Source organism: Gymnogyps californianus, chromosome 18, assembly GCF_018139145.2.
Source record: "Gymnogyps californianus isolate 813 chromosome 18, ASM1813914v2, whole genome shotgun sequence".
NCBI lineage: Eukaryota > Metazoa > Chordata > Aves > Accipitriformes > Cathartidae > Gymnogyps > Gymnogyps californianus.
The window spans coordinates 463060-478403 of NC_059488.1; the positions used below are offsets into that span (position 1 = coordinate 463060).

The 15344-nt window shown below is 46.5% G+C and overlaps 1 protein-coding gene across 1 annotated transcript in view; it reads right to left on the reverse strand.

Annotated features, from left to right (window-relative positions):
• Positions 1 to 66: 66 nt before the first annotated feature.
• The window catches only part of RABL6 (RAB, member RAS oncogene family like 6), a 42947-nt gene continuing 27669 nt past the window's right edge, over positions 67 to 15344 (reverse strand). Inside the window, exons 8-10 of the mRNA XM_050907956.1 lie at positions 12538 to 12641; positions 2510 to 2868; positions 67 to 236 (exon numbers count right to left, since the gene is read on the reverse strand). Of these exons, the coding sequence (XP_050763913.1) occupies positions 67 to 236; positions 2510 to 2868; positions 12538 to 12641 (633 nt within the window). The remainder of the gene's footprint in view (positions 237 to 2509; positions 2869 to 12537; positions 12642 to 15344) is intronic.

The following is a 15344-nucleotide window of genomic DNA, read 5'->3' on the forward strand; positions in this document are numbered from 1 at the left end:
CGACTCATCATTCAGACTGCACATCCAGATATGTCCCTGCCTCACCCTCCCTCCATCCTCCTTTCCTTACCTTTCACTATCGACACGGCGTTTAGTCTGTGGTTTCCCTTTGACCTTCTGTGGGGCTGGGTCTTCTAGAAAGCTGTGGTCCAGGCTGTCATCGGGAACAAAGTCCTCCACACTCTGTACTTTTGCAGGGGCTTCAGGGTGGGGAGGAGGAGTGGCAGCAGCAGCATCTGCATTAGCAACGGCAGTTGTAAAACACAGGGTTCACCACAAGCAAGACAGAAATTTGCTTTTTACAGACCTATCCTGCCCAGGGCCTGTTCAGCACACAGACAGCAGCGATGAAACAGGACCTCAGCTACACAGCAAGGGAAGAGGAAGGGTATGAACAGGATACTCAAACCAGTCCAGAATCTTGCATGAAGGCATTCACAGACCGCACATAGCCGCTGTGGTTTAAGATGCACCAGGCTGACCCAGGCTCCACATAGTCTGAACAACTCTCTAGCATGGGAGCTGACTCTGCTCTCCAGTGAATGCTACGACTGACTATACCACAGCCAGATTTTATACCTATGCTGTGTGCACCGCTCCTGTATGATGTCCCTTCATTATTCTCTTACCTTTTCCAGACTGTTCAGTTCCCCCACTCACCTCCTCTTGCTTTTTCAACTGTAACTGTCAAAGGCAGAATTGTTCACACTGTGCTTTCAGATGCCCTGTGTAACCAAAAGCTCAAGAGCTACTGCGAATAGAGACTCACTTTAATATAGCTTATTTGTAGACACACCTTTACCCATCTTCAAGGTATCAGGACGAAAACGCATGAAATTAGCAAACCCAAGAAGTCTAAAGTGATTAACCTTTTCAGAATTTGCAATATTCAACCTTTTTCTTCTGCCCGGACTGCACTTCACATCTAGGCTCTTTTCTTTTGGGTGACCAAGATTTGTATATTTTTTTTCTAGATTTTGCTCTACTAGTACAGCTTTCAGATCACTTTTGCATACAAACAACACTATTACTAATGCCATAGAGTAGCGTTGGTGTAAGAAAAAACACAGCCAAAAGAATTACTACTGCAAGACTTCAAGGGAAAGCTTAAATAGCAGCTTGCATAAAAAACAAGTATTACTTTGTGACAGTGATTTCTCAACTGCTTTCCGATTAGCTAGTCCCTAGGTATGTTCCAGTAGAGGGCAGACCCTTGGCATGCTACATAAACCTAGTAACACTGACAGATCAGCTTTTCCTAGCTGCCTTTTGCAACCCTCCTAAAAAGCACCCTTGAGACACCAGGACTGCAGGTCACAAGCCTAAAACAGTTCTCAAGCTAAGTGATAGATTTAAAAAAAACAAGAAGAAAAAGGAAAAAAACCAAAACGCAAAGATTGTAACACTGGCAGTAGACCACTTTTCTTTTTTCTACATATCAGTATGACAAAGGTTTTTTATTGACAAGGGATTTCTAACATTTGCTCCTCTTTGTTTCTGGGTAGGAAGAGTCACAAACAAACTGAAATGGGTGTACTGCGTCATACCTGGTAGCAGATTCAGGATGCAGAACACTGTGTGCAGATCTAAAACTGAAAGATTTCAACATCTGAAACTGCAAACCGTGTTCCCAGCACCTCCTCCTTTCTTTCTGTGGGTGTCTCGAGAGTACTGTGAGCTCTAGGGATTGACAGTTTGAGAGGGAAGGTATTTCCAAAGGGTGATTCAAACTATGTCATGCTAATGATTTTTAGGCAGTGCCAGCTCTGCAGCTCCAGTTAGCTTCACAAACAAAGTGCATGTGACAGGCAAATTAAGGTCCAGATCAGTAAAATTACATGCAACAAAACCCTCGATGCCTCTGCCCTGCAAGTTCATCCGGCAGGGGTTTGGGCCGAACGCTGCACTACTCTGCTCCATTGTGTAGTAGCGTTAAGGAAGAAGTCAAGGCGGGCTGCCCTCCTCCTCAGACCATCTCTGAAGGAGCATATTTCCCCGGAGGGGAATCCGCTGCAGAGCCTGGACTTACGTGATCATTTCTGGCTGAATAACCTTTAAAACCAGCACTCCGCTGTTCTCTGTTAACACACAGGAGCCCCTTTGAGCTGCCACGCTTTTGTGAAGACAGAGCTTCAAATAGCTTCTCTAACAATTTTTCTTGCTATTCAAGAGGCATTTGTGCTCCTGGTAGGAAGCTGACAGTTATTTTATTGGTGTCTTCTGCATGTTCAGTACATTCCTCCTGAAGCATGCTACAGCCACCACCCAGCTGGCTGGACACAGTCCCCGTCCCAGCCCAGCACAGAGACAAACCAAAACGCTGATCAGGATTAAAATAGAGAGGGACAGCGCAGCTCTCCTTGGAGACATGCTGCACGCACACACACAGGGCCTGCGGCCTTCAGACACCCTGTCTGCTCAGCCTCTCGCAGGGAAAAAAAAAAAGTAAGGAAAACAGAGAAACGCCCATGGGTGACACCCTGCCTAGACACTGCACTCCAGCACCTACCTGGCTGGGGAGGAGAGGGGTCTGATGCAGGAGACGTCCCAAACAGACGTGAAATAATGCTGCGCTTCGGTGGCAGGACTGCAGCTGGAGGTGCTGGGGAGGCTGTAGCTGGTGGAGGCGCGTGTGGCTGCTGGGCCTCGGGTGCAGGCACTGGTGAAAAAGATGAGGGGGGTTCAGGAGAGATGGCGGAGCTTGTGGAAAGCGGCTGGGGCAGCTGTGGGGTGCCAGGGCTGGAGCTGCCCGTCGACGTGGAGCTCGGCGGTACTATGGGTGACTGGGAGCCAGAGGAAGGGCTTTGCCCGTTAGTTGTTAGTGGCGACGTGTGTCCTCGACTTCGGGCTTCCATCATTTCAAGGAAGCTGCAGGGAAGATAAATTGCAAATATAAGGAATGGAGAAAACATGCTCAACAGAGCACTGAGCAGGATGCTGGCCTGCTTTGGCTATGTGCTGAGCTGGGAGGGTACGGGTCTGCTGTCGGTGATGCTGCGACTCCCTGGGCCACAATAAATCTGGTTCACCCACGTGAGCTAAACTCACCCGATCTGCATCGAGGTGTGGAGAATCCCAACCTGCTTTGCACTGCAGGATGAAACCTACATTTGCAATCCTGCTGGGAACTCCCTGGATAGACAGACTATAACAACATGCCAGGGCTTGAAACACAGCCTTAAGTCAGTTCTTGGACATATGTCTCTAAGGGAGTAAGTGCTACAGGAATGGCACATTTTTAGATTCAGCAGAAGAGATCAGTGTTCATGAAAACTCAAATGCTATAAAAACCTCTTCTTTCAGCCAAGAATGGATTTGAGAGGAGAATCCTTGAATGTCAAAAGAAAAGAGCTATCCAGAGGGCTCACAGAGGACTGACTGCAATTATCCTTCTCGCAACGTGCAGATATACAAGCAGTCTCTCCCCCTGCACACACTCCCCTCCTGTGTGGCAGGCACTGGAGCCAAGCAGCAGAAGCTCTGAAGCAAGTTGTGGTCCTGGCTGGATTCCTGACTAGAAGAGCAATAAAGCCTGTACTGCTAAAGGGGGTGAAATGCTCTATCCTTTTGAAAAAGGAAACGAAGCCTGATCCTGCTGCAGCCTCCTTCTGCAGCCCATTTGGTTAGCAGTCTTTTCACAAGCTGTATGCAAAGAAACACTAACAGAAAGCCAGGCTTTTACTATGAAATGGTGTCAAAATACGATCTGCTACATGCCGCACATCTGAGAGATATAAAGAGGACACCCAAAGTGAAGTATCGTGTATAAAATCTAGCACATGTCACGGTCTCGCCTCTTATTTCGTTAAGCCTAATGAACTCGTGCGCAGAGGCTCTGGGTTCAACTGTTGCTGCAAGACAGACAGACTCAGTTGTGCTCCAGGCAACGAGTATGTCAGAACAGAGACTCCTCTCCCATACAGAGCATGACCTCGTCCTTCAGGGACTTGAGCCAGACAGACACCTTCACTGGAATGACTGCTAAGCAGAAAGCAAACAGCAGGGGCTAAAAGACTCTAAACCCCCTGAGATATCGTTTCCTATTTTAAGGAGCAACCTGATATACTTTTAAGGAACAAACTAATATACTTTGTGACCAGCAGTGTCTGGAGCCCTAGAGAACAACATTCCCAGGAAGCAGTTATTTGAACTGGAAAACCAGGAGTCCTTCCTAACTAAGGAACTGGCTAAAGTGGAGATAAAGGGTAGCACTAAAAAGCAGTATGAGCTAGGAGAGAAATCCTTGGTAGAGTTCCTCAAGGATTAGTCTTGAGATATATTTCAGCATTTCAATGAACCAGCACAGAGACCAGGGAAATGCTCATGAGGTTGCAAGCTGGGAGGCAGCATCAAAGGAGCGGAGGACAGGGACAAGATACAGAAAGAACTGGTTGATCCTGAGTAACAGAAATTCAACAGTACAAGGGAAATAGTCATCTGCTCAAGGGCTAGGAAACACGTGTTCTTGCTCCAAGTTCACCACATGAGAATGGCTAGGAAAGACTCGCCTCACTCGTTCCAGAAGACCGGACTAAAGGCTGCAATCACAACGATGCCTGGGAGGACCAGAAAATTAGCCTGGCTGTCGCACGGCCGTCCACTACCTATCCCCCATGACCGCTGCCAAGGCACCTAAATTAGTGCCATGCTGTGGTAGCCTCACTGATGCTTCCACCAGGATCTGGGGCAAGACTTATGTGCTTATTCCACCCAGCAGACTGGCTACAATAAAAAAAGCTCCTGGCAGAGCTGAGATCAGAGCGTGCGACAGAGCATCCATTCCAGCATCCTCCCTCTCAGGGGACTAGTAGCTGGGGTGAGCTGTGCGACAAGACATTCCACTGAAAACGATGCATGATTTGTCACGCAACAAAGAGAAAACATAAAGGAGCTTAACTCTTGCACTGAGCTCTGTGGAGACTGCACCAGGTTTGTTTGGAAGGTGCACAATGCATCACACACACCACAAGAATATAACAGTGTATTTTTAATGCATCTCTGTCACTGAGCTGCAGGGCCAAGCAATGGCACATCACTCCTTTCTTGAGGAGGGGTCACCATACATGCCATTCAGCATCCCTCAAGGCAGACTACGCAAGGCGTCTGTGGTGAGGGAAAGACAAACCAAGGGTACCTGCAATTCAGCCCTTGTCCAACAAAGCGCATGCTCTGAATCCACAAAGCCATGTGAATTGCTATGGCCTGAAAAGCCATCCACAAGACTTGCCTGCACAGAACGTGCGGCTCCGCAGATCCACGCCAGAAGCACTGAGTGCTAAATTCTGTCATCCCTCCCCTCCGAGCTTTGATTCAGGGCTCCTGGCGAGCGGAAGGCAGGATGGCTGAATAGCTCTGCTTTGTGGTACGCATTCCTCCTCCTCCCAAGCCCTACTCAGGGTTAAAGACTCCTGCCTCCCAACGGTGAAGAGAGATTAATCCCAGCTGATCTACATCCACCCCTGTTCCTGTTTATAGCAACAGCGATCCTGGCTGGAAGGCCCGCAAGCTTGGTCACTGCCACATCCAGCATCCAAGATACCGATGCCAGCGCTGCTCGCTCTCCTGGCTGAGCTGAGCTCTCTGACTGCCTATGTGAACACCTACATCACCAACGTGACACAAAAACAGAACCGAACAACCTCTGAGTCTCTGATCAGGACGCTGGGTCCCACCATCAAGGCAACTGGGTGGACTCAGGTAGGATAAGACAATTGAACACTGAAGACTAAGGAACAAGGATCCTGTATGAAGAATATACAAAGTACATATATAGTCATTTTAGGATACAGAATAGGAAGCTCAAAGAGTACTTAAAGCTGGACCCAACAAAGCGCAGGACACTCTTTACAGTATCAGAGTATCTGAAGATTTACTGTACTTTGTACTACCAAAGCTGTCCATTTTTGAAACAACCTGCTTTGTTCTGGGCAAGTAGCCAGCTCCAGAGGGAGGGAGGGCTGCGACTACCACCTGTTTCTCCTGCAGAAACACATGAATTTTAAGAGCTGGAGGGAAAAAATGCTACATAACTGAAGTATAAAGAGTGTCATCCTTCCCTCCAGCTCAGCTAGTCTGGAGAATAACACACATGCAGGCTTCTTCTGCACCTGTGCTCCTAGGCCTTGCTCACCTACATTATGTAAAGGGCCCAAGAACAAGAGACATCAAGTTATTTTTAGTAGAAAGATACAATGGTTATTTGGGGACAGCACGACACAGGCGCTTACCCCAGCACAGCACCAAGGAGAGCTGTGGCACGTGTGCTTCGTGTCACCTTCCTCATCTCCAACCAGACACGTGGGCCAAGCTCTGTGCTGTGTGCCATCACACCAGGGAAATAAGGATGGTCTGATACCGGTTTTATATGGGCTGCATAAACCAGCTCCGCTGAGCTTTCATATTCGTATCTTCTCCCGTGAAAGAGGTGGGTGGAAAAACAGCATACATGAAAACGCTGCCAGCAAGCTCTCAGTAATTTCCAGGGTGGAGGTGTCTAAGCATCCTCCACACTTCGAAAATACTACATAATGCATGAATGCTTTCTTTGGCTTTACACACACTCTTCAGAGGCACAAGCGTGGCTGTTTTGGGAACACACCAGGCCAAACCTGCCACGTGTCTGTTTTTTCTCATATTCTATACAATCTGTCCACTGCGTTCCTTGTTCTATCCTTTTTGTCAGTCCTTTGCAAAAGGACTCACTCAAAATCTTACTGTGAAACAAGCAGCTTCATGTCCACACTAAGTGTAGCAGACCAGGTCCTATTAAAGCAGGAGATGAACTCATGCTGTGGCCTGAGTACACTTGTTCAGTTGGGATACAGAGACAGCAAACGTGCCCCGCAAGCCCAGATGGGTTATCTGTCCTCACCCACGCGGGCTCCTTGTTTGCCTTTCAATCCTTCCATTTCAGACCGAGTAACAAGTCCACATCCTCAAAACCCCTGAATAATTCACCATCAGTTGGACCCACTCGCAGAAGGAGACTTTTATGCAATTTTAAAGATGAACATGCTCTGCGGGAACAAAAATTCATCAGGGCCTGAGGTTACTGCTGCTCTGCTCCCAGAGCAAACAAAAAAAAGCACAAAAGGACTCGTTAGCCTCACAGTTCCTAACATTGTCAGTGCTCATGTTCATTTACTGTTGAAGACGGGAGCAGCCTGAAGCTTTTTGGCTCCTGGCTCTAACGTGCTGTGATCAATTTTTCAAGTGTATTTCATGTGGCAAGAAAGGCTTTGGGTTATTTTATTAATTGTGAAAATGAAGATTAATAGGCCATGTGACGTCAATTTAACTGGGGTTATTGAGGGTTAGATTTCCACATGTTTGTTTTGGGCTCATTAAAGGTACTGAACCTGATTCCCCCCTAAGTCCAGGTCCCTGAATGTGAAATCAACGGCCAAGCAGAGTTGAATCCTGCTGCCCAGGCCTTGGAGAGTACAGCCGCTCCCCAAGAGCTCCTCAGGTTTTCCACCTGACACAAAGTGGATGCAGCAGGATAACCCCCCCTCCACAACATACGGGACAAGCTCCATGTTCTCTGCTTCTCTAGCAAGATCGATGATGATAGGCTTAGTTGCAATTAATTCTTAATGCAGTCCCACACAAAGAACATGACCTAGAGTCCCACCTAGTACACGCTGGCTCCTGATCTGTCTGATGGCAACAGTGATTCACAGCAAGCAGAAAGGATAAAGGGGGAAGAGAAAGCAAAAGTGGTTTTACTTTCCTAGCTGGTAATTCAGCCTTTAGCTGCTGTGATTCCGGACCTGTACTTCAATATAGCTGAAGATACAAGAGAACAGCTCTAGCAGCAGGTCCTCCTGCCAGACAGTGCTGGTGTTACTCAGCACCATGGTCTTTGCGAAATTACAAGCTGTGCTCAATGCGGAAAAAACAAACAAGCTAATAAAACCCAAAAACCCAATCAAAGACTTCGTAGTGAATGAAGCTGTCTAATGCAGGGAGCGTGTCTCCCAAAAGAAGAGTCCTCATCAGGAGAGCGCAAATGCCTTTCTGCAGTCATTGGTCTATCATCCATAGGATGCGAGGAAACGACCTCAAGTTGTGCCAGGGGAGGTTTAGATTGGATATTAGGAAAAATTTGTTCACTGAAAGGGTTGTCAAGCATTGGAACAGGCTGCCCAGGGAAGTGGTTGAGTCACCATCCCTGGAGGTATTTAAAAGACGTGTAGATGTGGTGCTTAGGGACATGGTTTGGTGGTGGACTTGGCAGTGCTAGGTTAACGGTTGGACTCGATGATCTTAAGGGTCTTTTCCAGTCCAAATGATTCTATGATTCTATGATCTTCCCTACCTGGACAGTAGCACCTGGCTAGCCAGGATGACCTGACAGTGCAGATGACAGCCATATGGCACCGCTGGGAAAGTACCCAGAAGGACTTCTGTCACGTGGCAACCTGCGACAGGTCCTGCCACTGCAGAAGTTGTAGCTTGGATCATACAGTATCTCAGATAATCTGCTTTGAATATATTTTTACAAAGCCTGACTAACAGTTTGCTTAAGAGCTCTTAAACACAAGGAGTAAATGATCTGAAAACTCATTTCTTACAAACAATTCCTGTGACGAAGTTGGACTTCACGTGCTTACAAATCACACAATCACACAGTGGTTTATAGATGACAATTTCCTGAAGCTTCTCAAAACTGAGTGTGAAAGAAGATGGGATTTCTCACAAAGAATAACTTCGCTATTCCTTTTGACTAACTTATATTAATCCCTAGGAAAAAAAAAAGTTAATTCAAAGAGAGTTGATTACTTAACCCTTGAAATTAAATGTCTTTTCATATTAAAAAAAGAGTAATACTAGAAAAAATGCAGCCAAACATAAAAGCTCATGAAAACCATACATTAAATCTGCTTCTTATTAACTTTTGCAAATGTTTCCACCAGCAGCTTATTCCTGAAAAAAATGAATATGCAGGAAGAGCTTCCACAACTTCCCAAAAACTATTTCTCCATGTGCACCATTCAGTGAGGGAACAGGCACGCTGAACATAAAAAAGTTTTCCTTGTGACAGAAGATAAACTGGGTACAATTAAAGATGGAAAAATCGAGCAAATTAAGTACAAATTCAGAACGGAGTAAAAAAAAAATCATTGCTGTTTGTTTAATAAGAATTCAGGAACTCAAAAAGGGCTGAAATGTGTTTTTAGCAGCACTGAAAACGTAAAATCTGAGAAACCACAGGGAAGAGGTGTGGCAGGCAGAGAGGAGACTAAGCGCAGGGAAAGAGCTGGAAGCATCTAAATGTGTCTTATACAGGCAAAGCCCAGCCAGTGGCTGCCAAGGGATGGCTTACATAAGGCGGATGAGGCAGCGTTGTGTGCCACCTCGTGTTTTCTCTGGGATCCACATTTTGGAGCAATGACGTTTTGTCCTCAGGTACCCAGCCGCAGCAGGAGGAAGAGTTCTTGTTCTCTTTCTGTTCTCACCCATCCAAATTTAGCATCGGTCATTGTGACAGAGCAGCTACTAGGCGTGCACAGGGGTGAATGGAACAACCGAGATGTCCTAGCACTGTCACCTCGCCTTGCTCGACAGCCTGATTTTATGGCAGGAGAGCAGGAATCACCTCGGAGGAGGTGCTGCAGCAGCCACACCACGGCCTGCAGCCCCAAGTGCCTGCGGACACCTCCCCTTGCTGCGCAATTCGCGGCGACCGACAGCAGAACTCCCAAGTACTGTCTAAGTTGAAGCAACCAACACAAGGGCTTCACATCTGCCAAGGGTCAACAAGTCACACTGCACCAGCGCACATGCTGTATACAACAAGGCGAGTGTCAAAGGACAATGCACCAGGTGCTCATTTTGACATCCACTGAAGTAGCATGTTAAACACGACAATCCCAAAATGATGGGCATCTGATAAGCATGGATGCAAGGACCTTCCCAAACCCTAATAACGAGCACTGCAGACCTGTCTCACAACTGCAAGCTCTAATTCCCACCATGTACTGTTGTTGCATCCACAGATCCTCTGTTCACCAGCCTAAACTGTTTACTAAGAATCGGAACTTTACCCAAACCTGAGCTCCCTGCCATATGAGTGTGGTTACTTCTTTAAATCGGGACTTTGGCTAAAGGACTCGAGCCTGAAGAGCTCCTGCAGGGATAAAAAATGAACGTAGGAAGAGTATACTTTTCATCTCTGGGCTTGAAGCAACCCCTTTGCAGCTCATCTGTTTCACAGAGGTACCACTGAAACAAACAGACTCTTTGTTTCTACCTGGGGTGCAGAGAAAAACCTCAAAAATCCTAAAATAGCACTCTATTTTAGTCAGCGTGATCAAAGTACTCAGACATGACACAGCTTGGTGCTTTTCTTTTGGGATCAGTGGCTCAAGCCAGGAAGCATCCAGGGATATTTTAAAGGCCTTTCTATAAAGAAGCGTTATTTTCTGAAAGCAAAGAACATTGGTCTCAGCACACAGACATAAACGTGCAGTAGCTGAAGTGAAAGCAGAAGTTGGTCAGCTTCATAAAAATGTCAGTTTATTTGCTAAACCAGAATCCTAGAGAAAAGTCTTGCTTTTAATATTTTAGCAACTCCTCTTCTGTCAGGTACCATGGCTAAGGTATTTCTTACGCCATGTTAAGCCAATTATGCAGCCTAGCAGTGCAATTAGCCACGGGCAGTGCAAGCCCTCCCCAGCTGCTGAGCAGCACAACTTTGCTGCAGCACGCTGTCCTGCAGCGCAGGAGGGCACCTACTCTGCCCGGCCGGGCAGTGGGCATCTTCAGGTGCACGCACCCCATCTCCTGTTCTTCCTGTGCTCACAAACTGGTTTGGAAAACGACAAGGCACTGACACGTGGGCCAAACGTTTATCTTGCTTTGGGGTTTCTGCAGATGACTCAGGGGCTTCTATTGAGGTGATGCTAGCCACCGACTGCACCAAAAGCTCCTCTGAGCTTGCGAAAGGCAAGAACATGCCTTTTGACTTGTCAGGGCGCAGTGCCTAGAGCAACGTGACCAGTCTGCCCTAGGATTCTGGATGCTACCACATTGCAAATGATACTCTTTAGTAACCACAGTATTTCTGCAGGAGCATGTACCCAGAAAGGGTACACTGTGGCAGTGGAAGCACACCAATAATATAAAAGGGTATACGTTGGTGTGGTTACACTGGATGGGATGATCCAGTCTAATATCCATTGCTGGAACTAGGAGGTCTTGCCATCCCACCTCTGCCAGCACCATACTGCTGCTGCTTTCTTTAAGTTCTGGTGTTAAGCAGATGCTTCTCGGAGCCAGCCCAACTCAGATTAACCCAGAAGTAGTTATGGCAGAAGATTGTTTTCTGCTAGATTTGTGAGCTGAATCGGCACATGCGAGGGTCCGGCAAATGCTAAAGCTGGTGTAAGGGAGAGAGGTGACTAAGTAGCAAGATCTGGTGTAAGTTTGGAACAGCTCTGCCAACTCTTGATTCTTTTAAGTATCTTCCCATTACTGATGCAGTATACACAAAAATACTGGAAAACAATCTGGCAGCACCACCCACACAGCCCAGTCCTTTGAGTAGGGACATCAAGAGAACTGCTGAAGGCACGAGGAGACTAACCAGTCCCTAAGGAAAGGAATGAGGTGAACACTCTGGAAACAGTATTGCTTTGTGTGTATATGGGGTATTTCAATGCTCTCAAAGGAAAACGCACTGACCAAGGTTATAGAACTTGAAACTTGGTCTGAAAAATGCTTGTTGAAATGGCTGTGCATGAATATTTCATAATCATCGATTCCAACTTCCAAATAAAGCTGCCTGTAAAGAATCTTTTTCCAATTCATTCTGGGGTTGACTTTTAGGGCTTGCACATCACTGCAATAAAGACCTCGCAATGGGAATTCACGGAACACATTTGTCAATAACATACAAATCTGAAGAGACTCCTGTTCACTGTGCTACAGATGTACTGGCTTTGGAGGGCTAAATCTGGCAAATGCTCATTTCACGTAGCACGCAAACAGACAGGGCACCGAACAAACACAAGGCAGCAGGAACTAGCCACTATTTCAAACCAGAAACGCACTGAGGAGCCTAGAAGTATTCAAAGGGAACAAAAGACAACAATGTTGTTGCTATTACTTTCTGCCTATCATAAGGCACACAATACACAGGAATGCAATAGCCAGAAGAAGAGGAACCAACTTGTGTGCTGAGCTGTAGAGAGATGGAAAATATCCCCTTTCAGCATCAGAGGCTGCAACATACTTATCTACAATCCCTTTTCAGCATGTGCTGCCTCGAGGTGTGCTGCTCAGCTCCACCTCCACTGCCCTCCCATAGACCACGTGCCTGTAGGAACCAGACCCTTTCACAGGGATCCCCAAGTGCATGCTTTATTTCAGGTGATGCCACTTAAAAGTGACATTTTACAAGATCCAAAGAAACCCTAAATGTCCCTCACTGGACCCTTCAGTCTGGCCACATGCCATAGCTGGGGCTGCCCAACATTCATGTGACACCTAGACTGCAACAAAACAGTTAGAAAAGATGGCTCAATGACATACAGTTCGTAGTTTTGATCTTCTGTCTCTTGCTGCACTGACAGCTCCTCCAAAGTTGCATCAATATCCAGCTGATTCGTCTCCAGCTGCCGTAGCAACGTCTCCCTCTGAAGAAAAGAAAACAAGCTGGGTCTGAGCAGGAAGGGTCATTGTAACAGATCTCTGTGAGCTCACAGGGTGCAGCAAGATCTTGTGTCACCACTCTACCCACAGCAATGAATTAAACAGGAGCTTTGGTCCCTCTCAGTGTTCAGTTTAAATACAGAAGCACAAAGGGAAGCTGAAGCAGTAGCAAAAGTACGTTAATACAGAAAGTCTGTGTGTAAGAAAGTAACTTGTTCTGCGAGCTATACTCAGCCATAAATCAATGTGTGATTTTCAGACACAGCATCGCCAGCTGCATTTGGAGAACACATTCAACTCCTGCAGAGAACAGTCATGCAACCCATTCATTCTGATCTTTCATTTTTCCCTGTGCTGAAGAAGTCCCCCTGTGAGTAGGACCCAGCTGATGCAAACCTCATAATAATTTTCTTTTTACTGTCAGGGTAGATGAGTGAGCACAACCTGTCAACTCAGTGAAATTTTGGAAGTCACTGCCCCTCTGCCTTCCGTTGCTGCCCCGCAGATGGGGGACAGACACTCCAGTCCATTTCAAATGTGCAATACAGTGAGTTGGCTTCACTAATGTAACACAGAGTAGCTTAATTCAGTCCTTCCCTTTCCACATTTCCAACAGAATCCAAGCAAAAACCTCAGCCGAGGGGAAGTACTGGCTTAAAAGGCTCAAAATCAATTGCAAATGGTCATGGGACACTCCTCCTGACAGCCCGGACGGCAACGAGAAGAGATCAATAACCACACGCATTATGCTCAGACTGCACGGGCATGGCCAGTTCCAAAGGCTCACCTGCAGTGGATCCAGCACCAGCCTCCTCACCCGTCTGCCCAGCAGACCTAGCTCTGTGACGGCCCCGAGCCGCAGGGCTAACGCAGCGTCCCTTTCTGCAGAAACACAATTCAGGATGCCCCGGCCAAGACTAGAGCTGTCTGTGACCAGCGCCCCACTCCACGGTACAAATCCTGCACCAGAGCCCCTTCCCCTCTGCTCAGACGCAGCTGGCTGTCACACAGCCGGGCACTGGCAATGGCCGGGCTCCCACCACCAGCACCCCGCTTGCCTCCTGGGGAGGCTCTGAGCAAGGGGCACGCGAGTCAGTTTACAGATCAAATTCTTGAGTCAAAAGTCACGATGTTCAGTGCCTGAAAGCATCAGTCCTCCCTCTCCCACTGCCTACATATTAGACGGCACAAGAAGCAGGGACAGCTTGTGCTGAGACACGGCCGATGACTCACGGCACTGCGCAGTGCCTGGTAACGCGGGGTTCACCGGTGCCACGGGCTGCCAAGCTGCTCCACCACCCAGACAGGAGGAGACAGAAGGGAAACCCCAGGTTTCCTCCAAACTGCAAAGGTTTTTGCTTTTATAACTGCCTTATCCTCAGCGTACATTTAAGCCTTCTACTGTGACAAATATTTTTGAAGTTTAGCGTCAATAACCATGGTGAATTTTTAACTCCATGTTTGACAACACATGCTCACTGCAGAAAGATCCCATTGGAGTAAAAAGCACAAATGGAAATCTACTACATAATTTACAGAATAAAATCCCTATGGGAAGACTGTCCTGGTTTCAGCTGGGATGGAGTTAATTTTCTTCTTAGTACCTGGTACAGTGCTGTGTTTTAGATTTAGTGTGAGAATGATGTTGATAACACACTCATGTTTTAGTTGTTACTAAGTAGCGCTTCTCTGAAGTCAAGGAGGTTTCACTTTCCCATGCTCTGCTAGCAAGCAGGTGTACAAGAAGCTGGGAGGGAGCATAGCCAGGGCAGCTGACCCCAACTAGCCAAAGGGCTATTCCATACCATGGAACGTCATGCCCAGTATATAAATGGTGGGGAGTTGGCCGGGAGGAGTGGATCGCCGCTTGTGCATCACTGTTTTTTTTTCCTCCTCCTTTTTTTTCCCCCTCTTCTTTTTTCTTTGTTATGTTCCTTTTCATTATTATTATTATTATTATATTTCACTATTATTATTGTTAGTATTATAGTTTACCTTAGTTATTAAACCGTTCTTATCTCAACCCACGAGTTTTACCTTCTTTCCGGATTCTCCTCCCCATCCCACTGGGAGTGGGGAGGGGAGTGAGGGGGCGGCTGCGTGGTGCTTGGCTGCTGGCTGGGGTTAAACCACGAGAGAAGACAAACATCTGGATAAAGCAATGGCATTCAGTATCCACGTGCATATACTATTGACAATATAGTTTCGTAGACGTGACAACTTTGGAGCTATCAAGAAAGTGTACAAATTTAAAGAGCAAGTAACTCATCTGCTTTATATAAAACAGACCACACTACTCTGTCCAAGTAGTGGTCTGAGCCCTCCATGGGGCAGGCTGATTTATATCAAATTCTACCATGACTTAAATGGTAGACTTAAAAAGCAAGCAAGCTTTAAGTAATTTTTATTTTGTATTATAAGACCAGGTGATTCATAGGGGTTGATAACCTTTAAACATGCTAATTTACTGGAAGATACAGGCTTTCTTGAAATTTAAGAGCTTCTATGATCATTTAAGCTAATTTACTGCTTCCCAGACATTTAGATTCTTCATTTTTACCTTTATCATTGTGTTAAGAGCTTGGACTGATCCATATTTCCCTTGCTAGGTAATTTTTATTCATCATATTCATAAGCTCTATGCAGATGGAAACGTGACTTCAATTAACATGTATACAAATAATTAT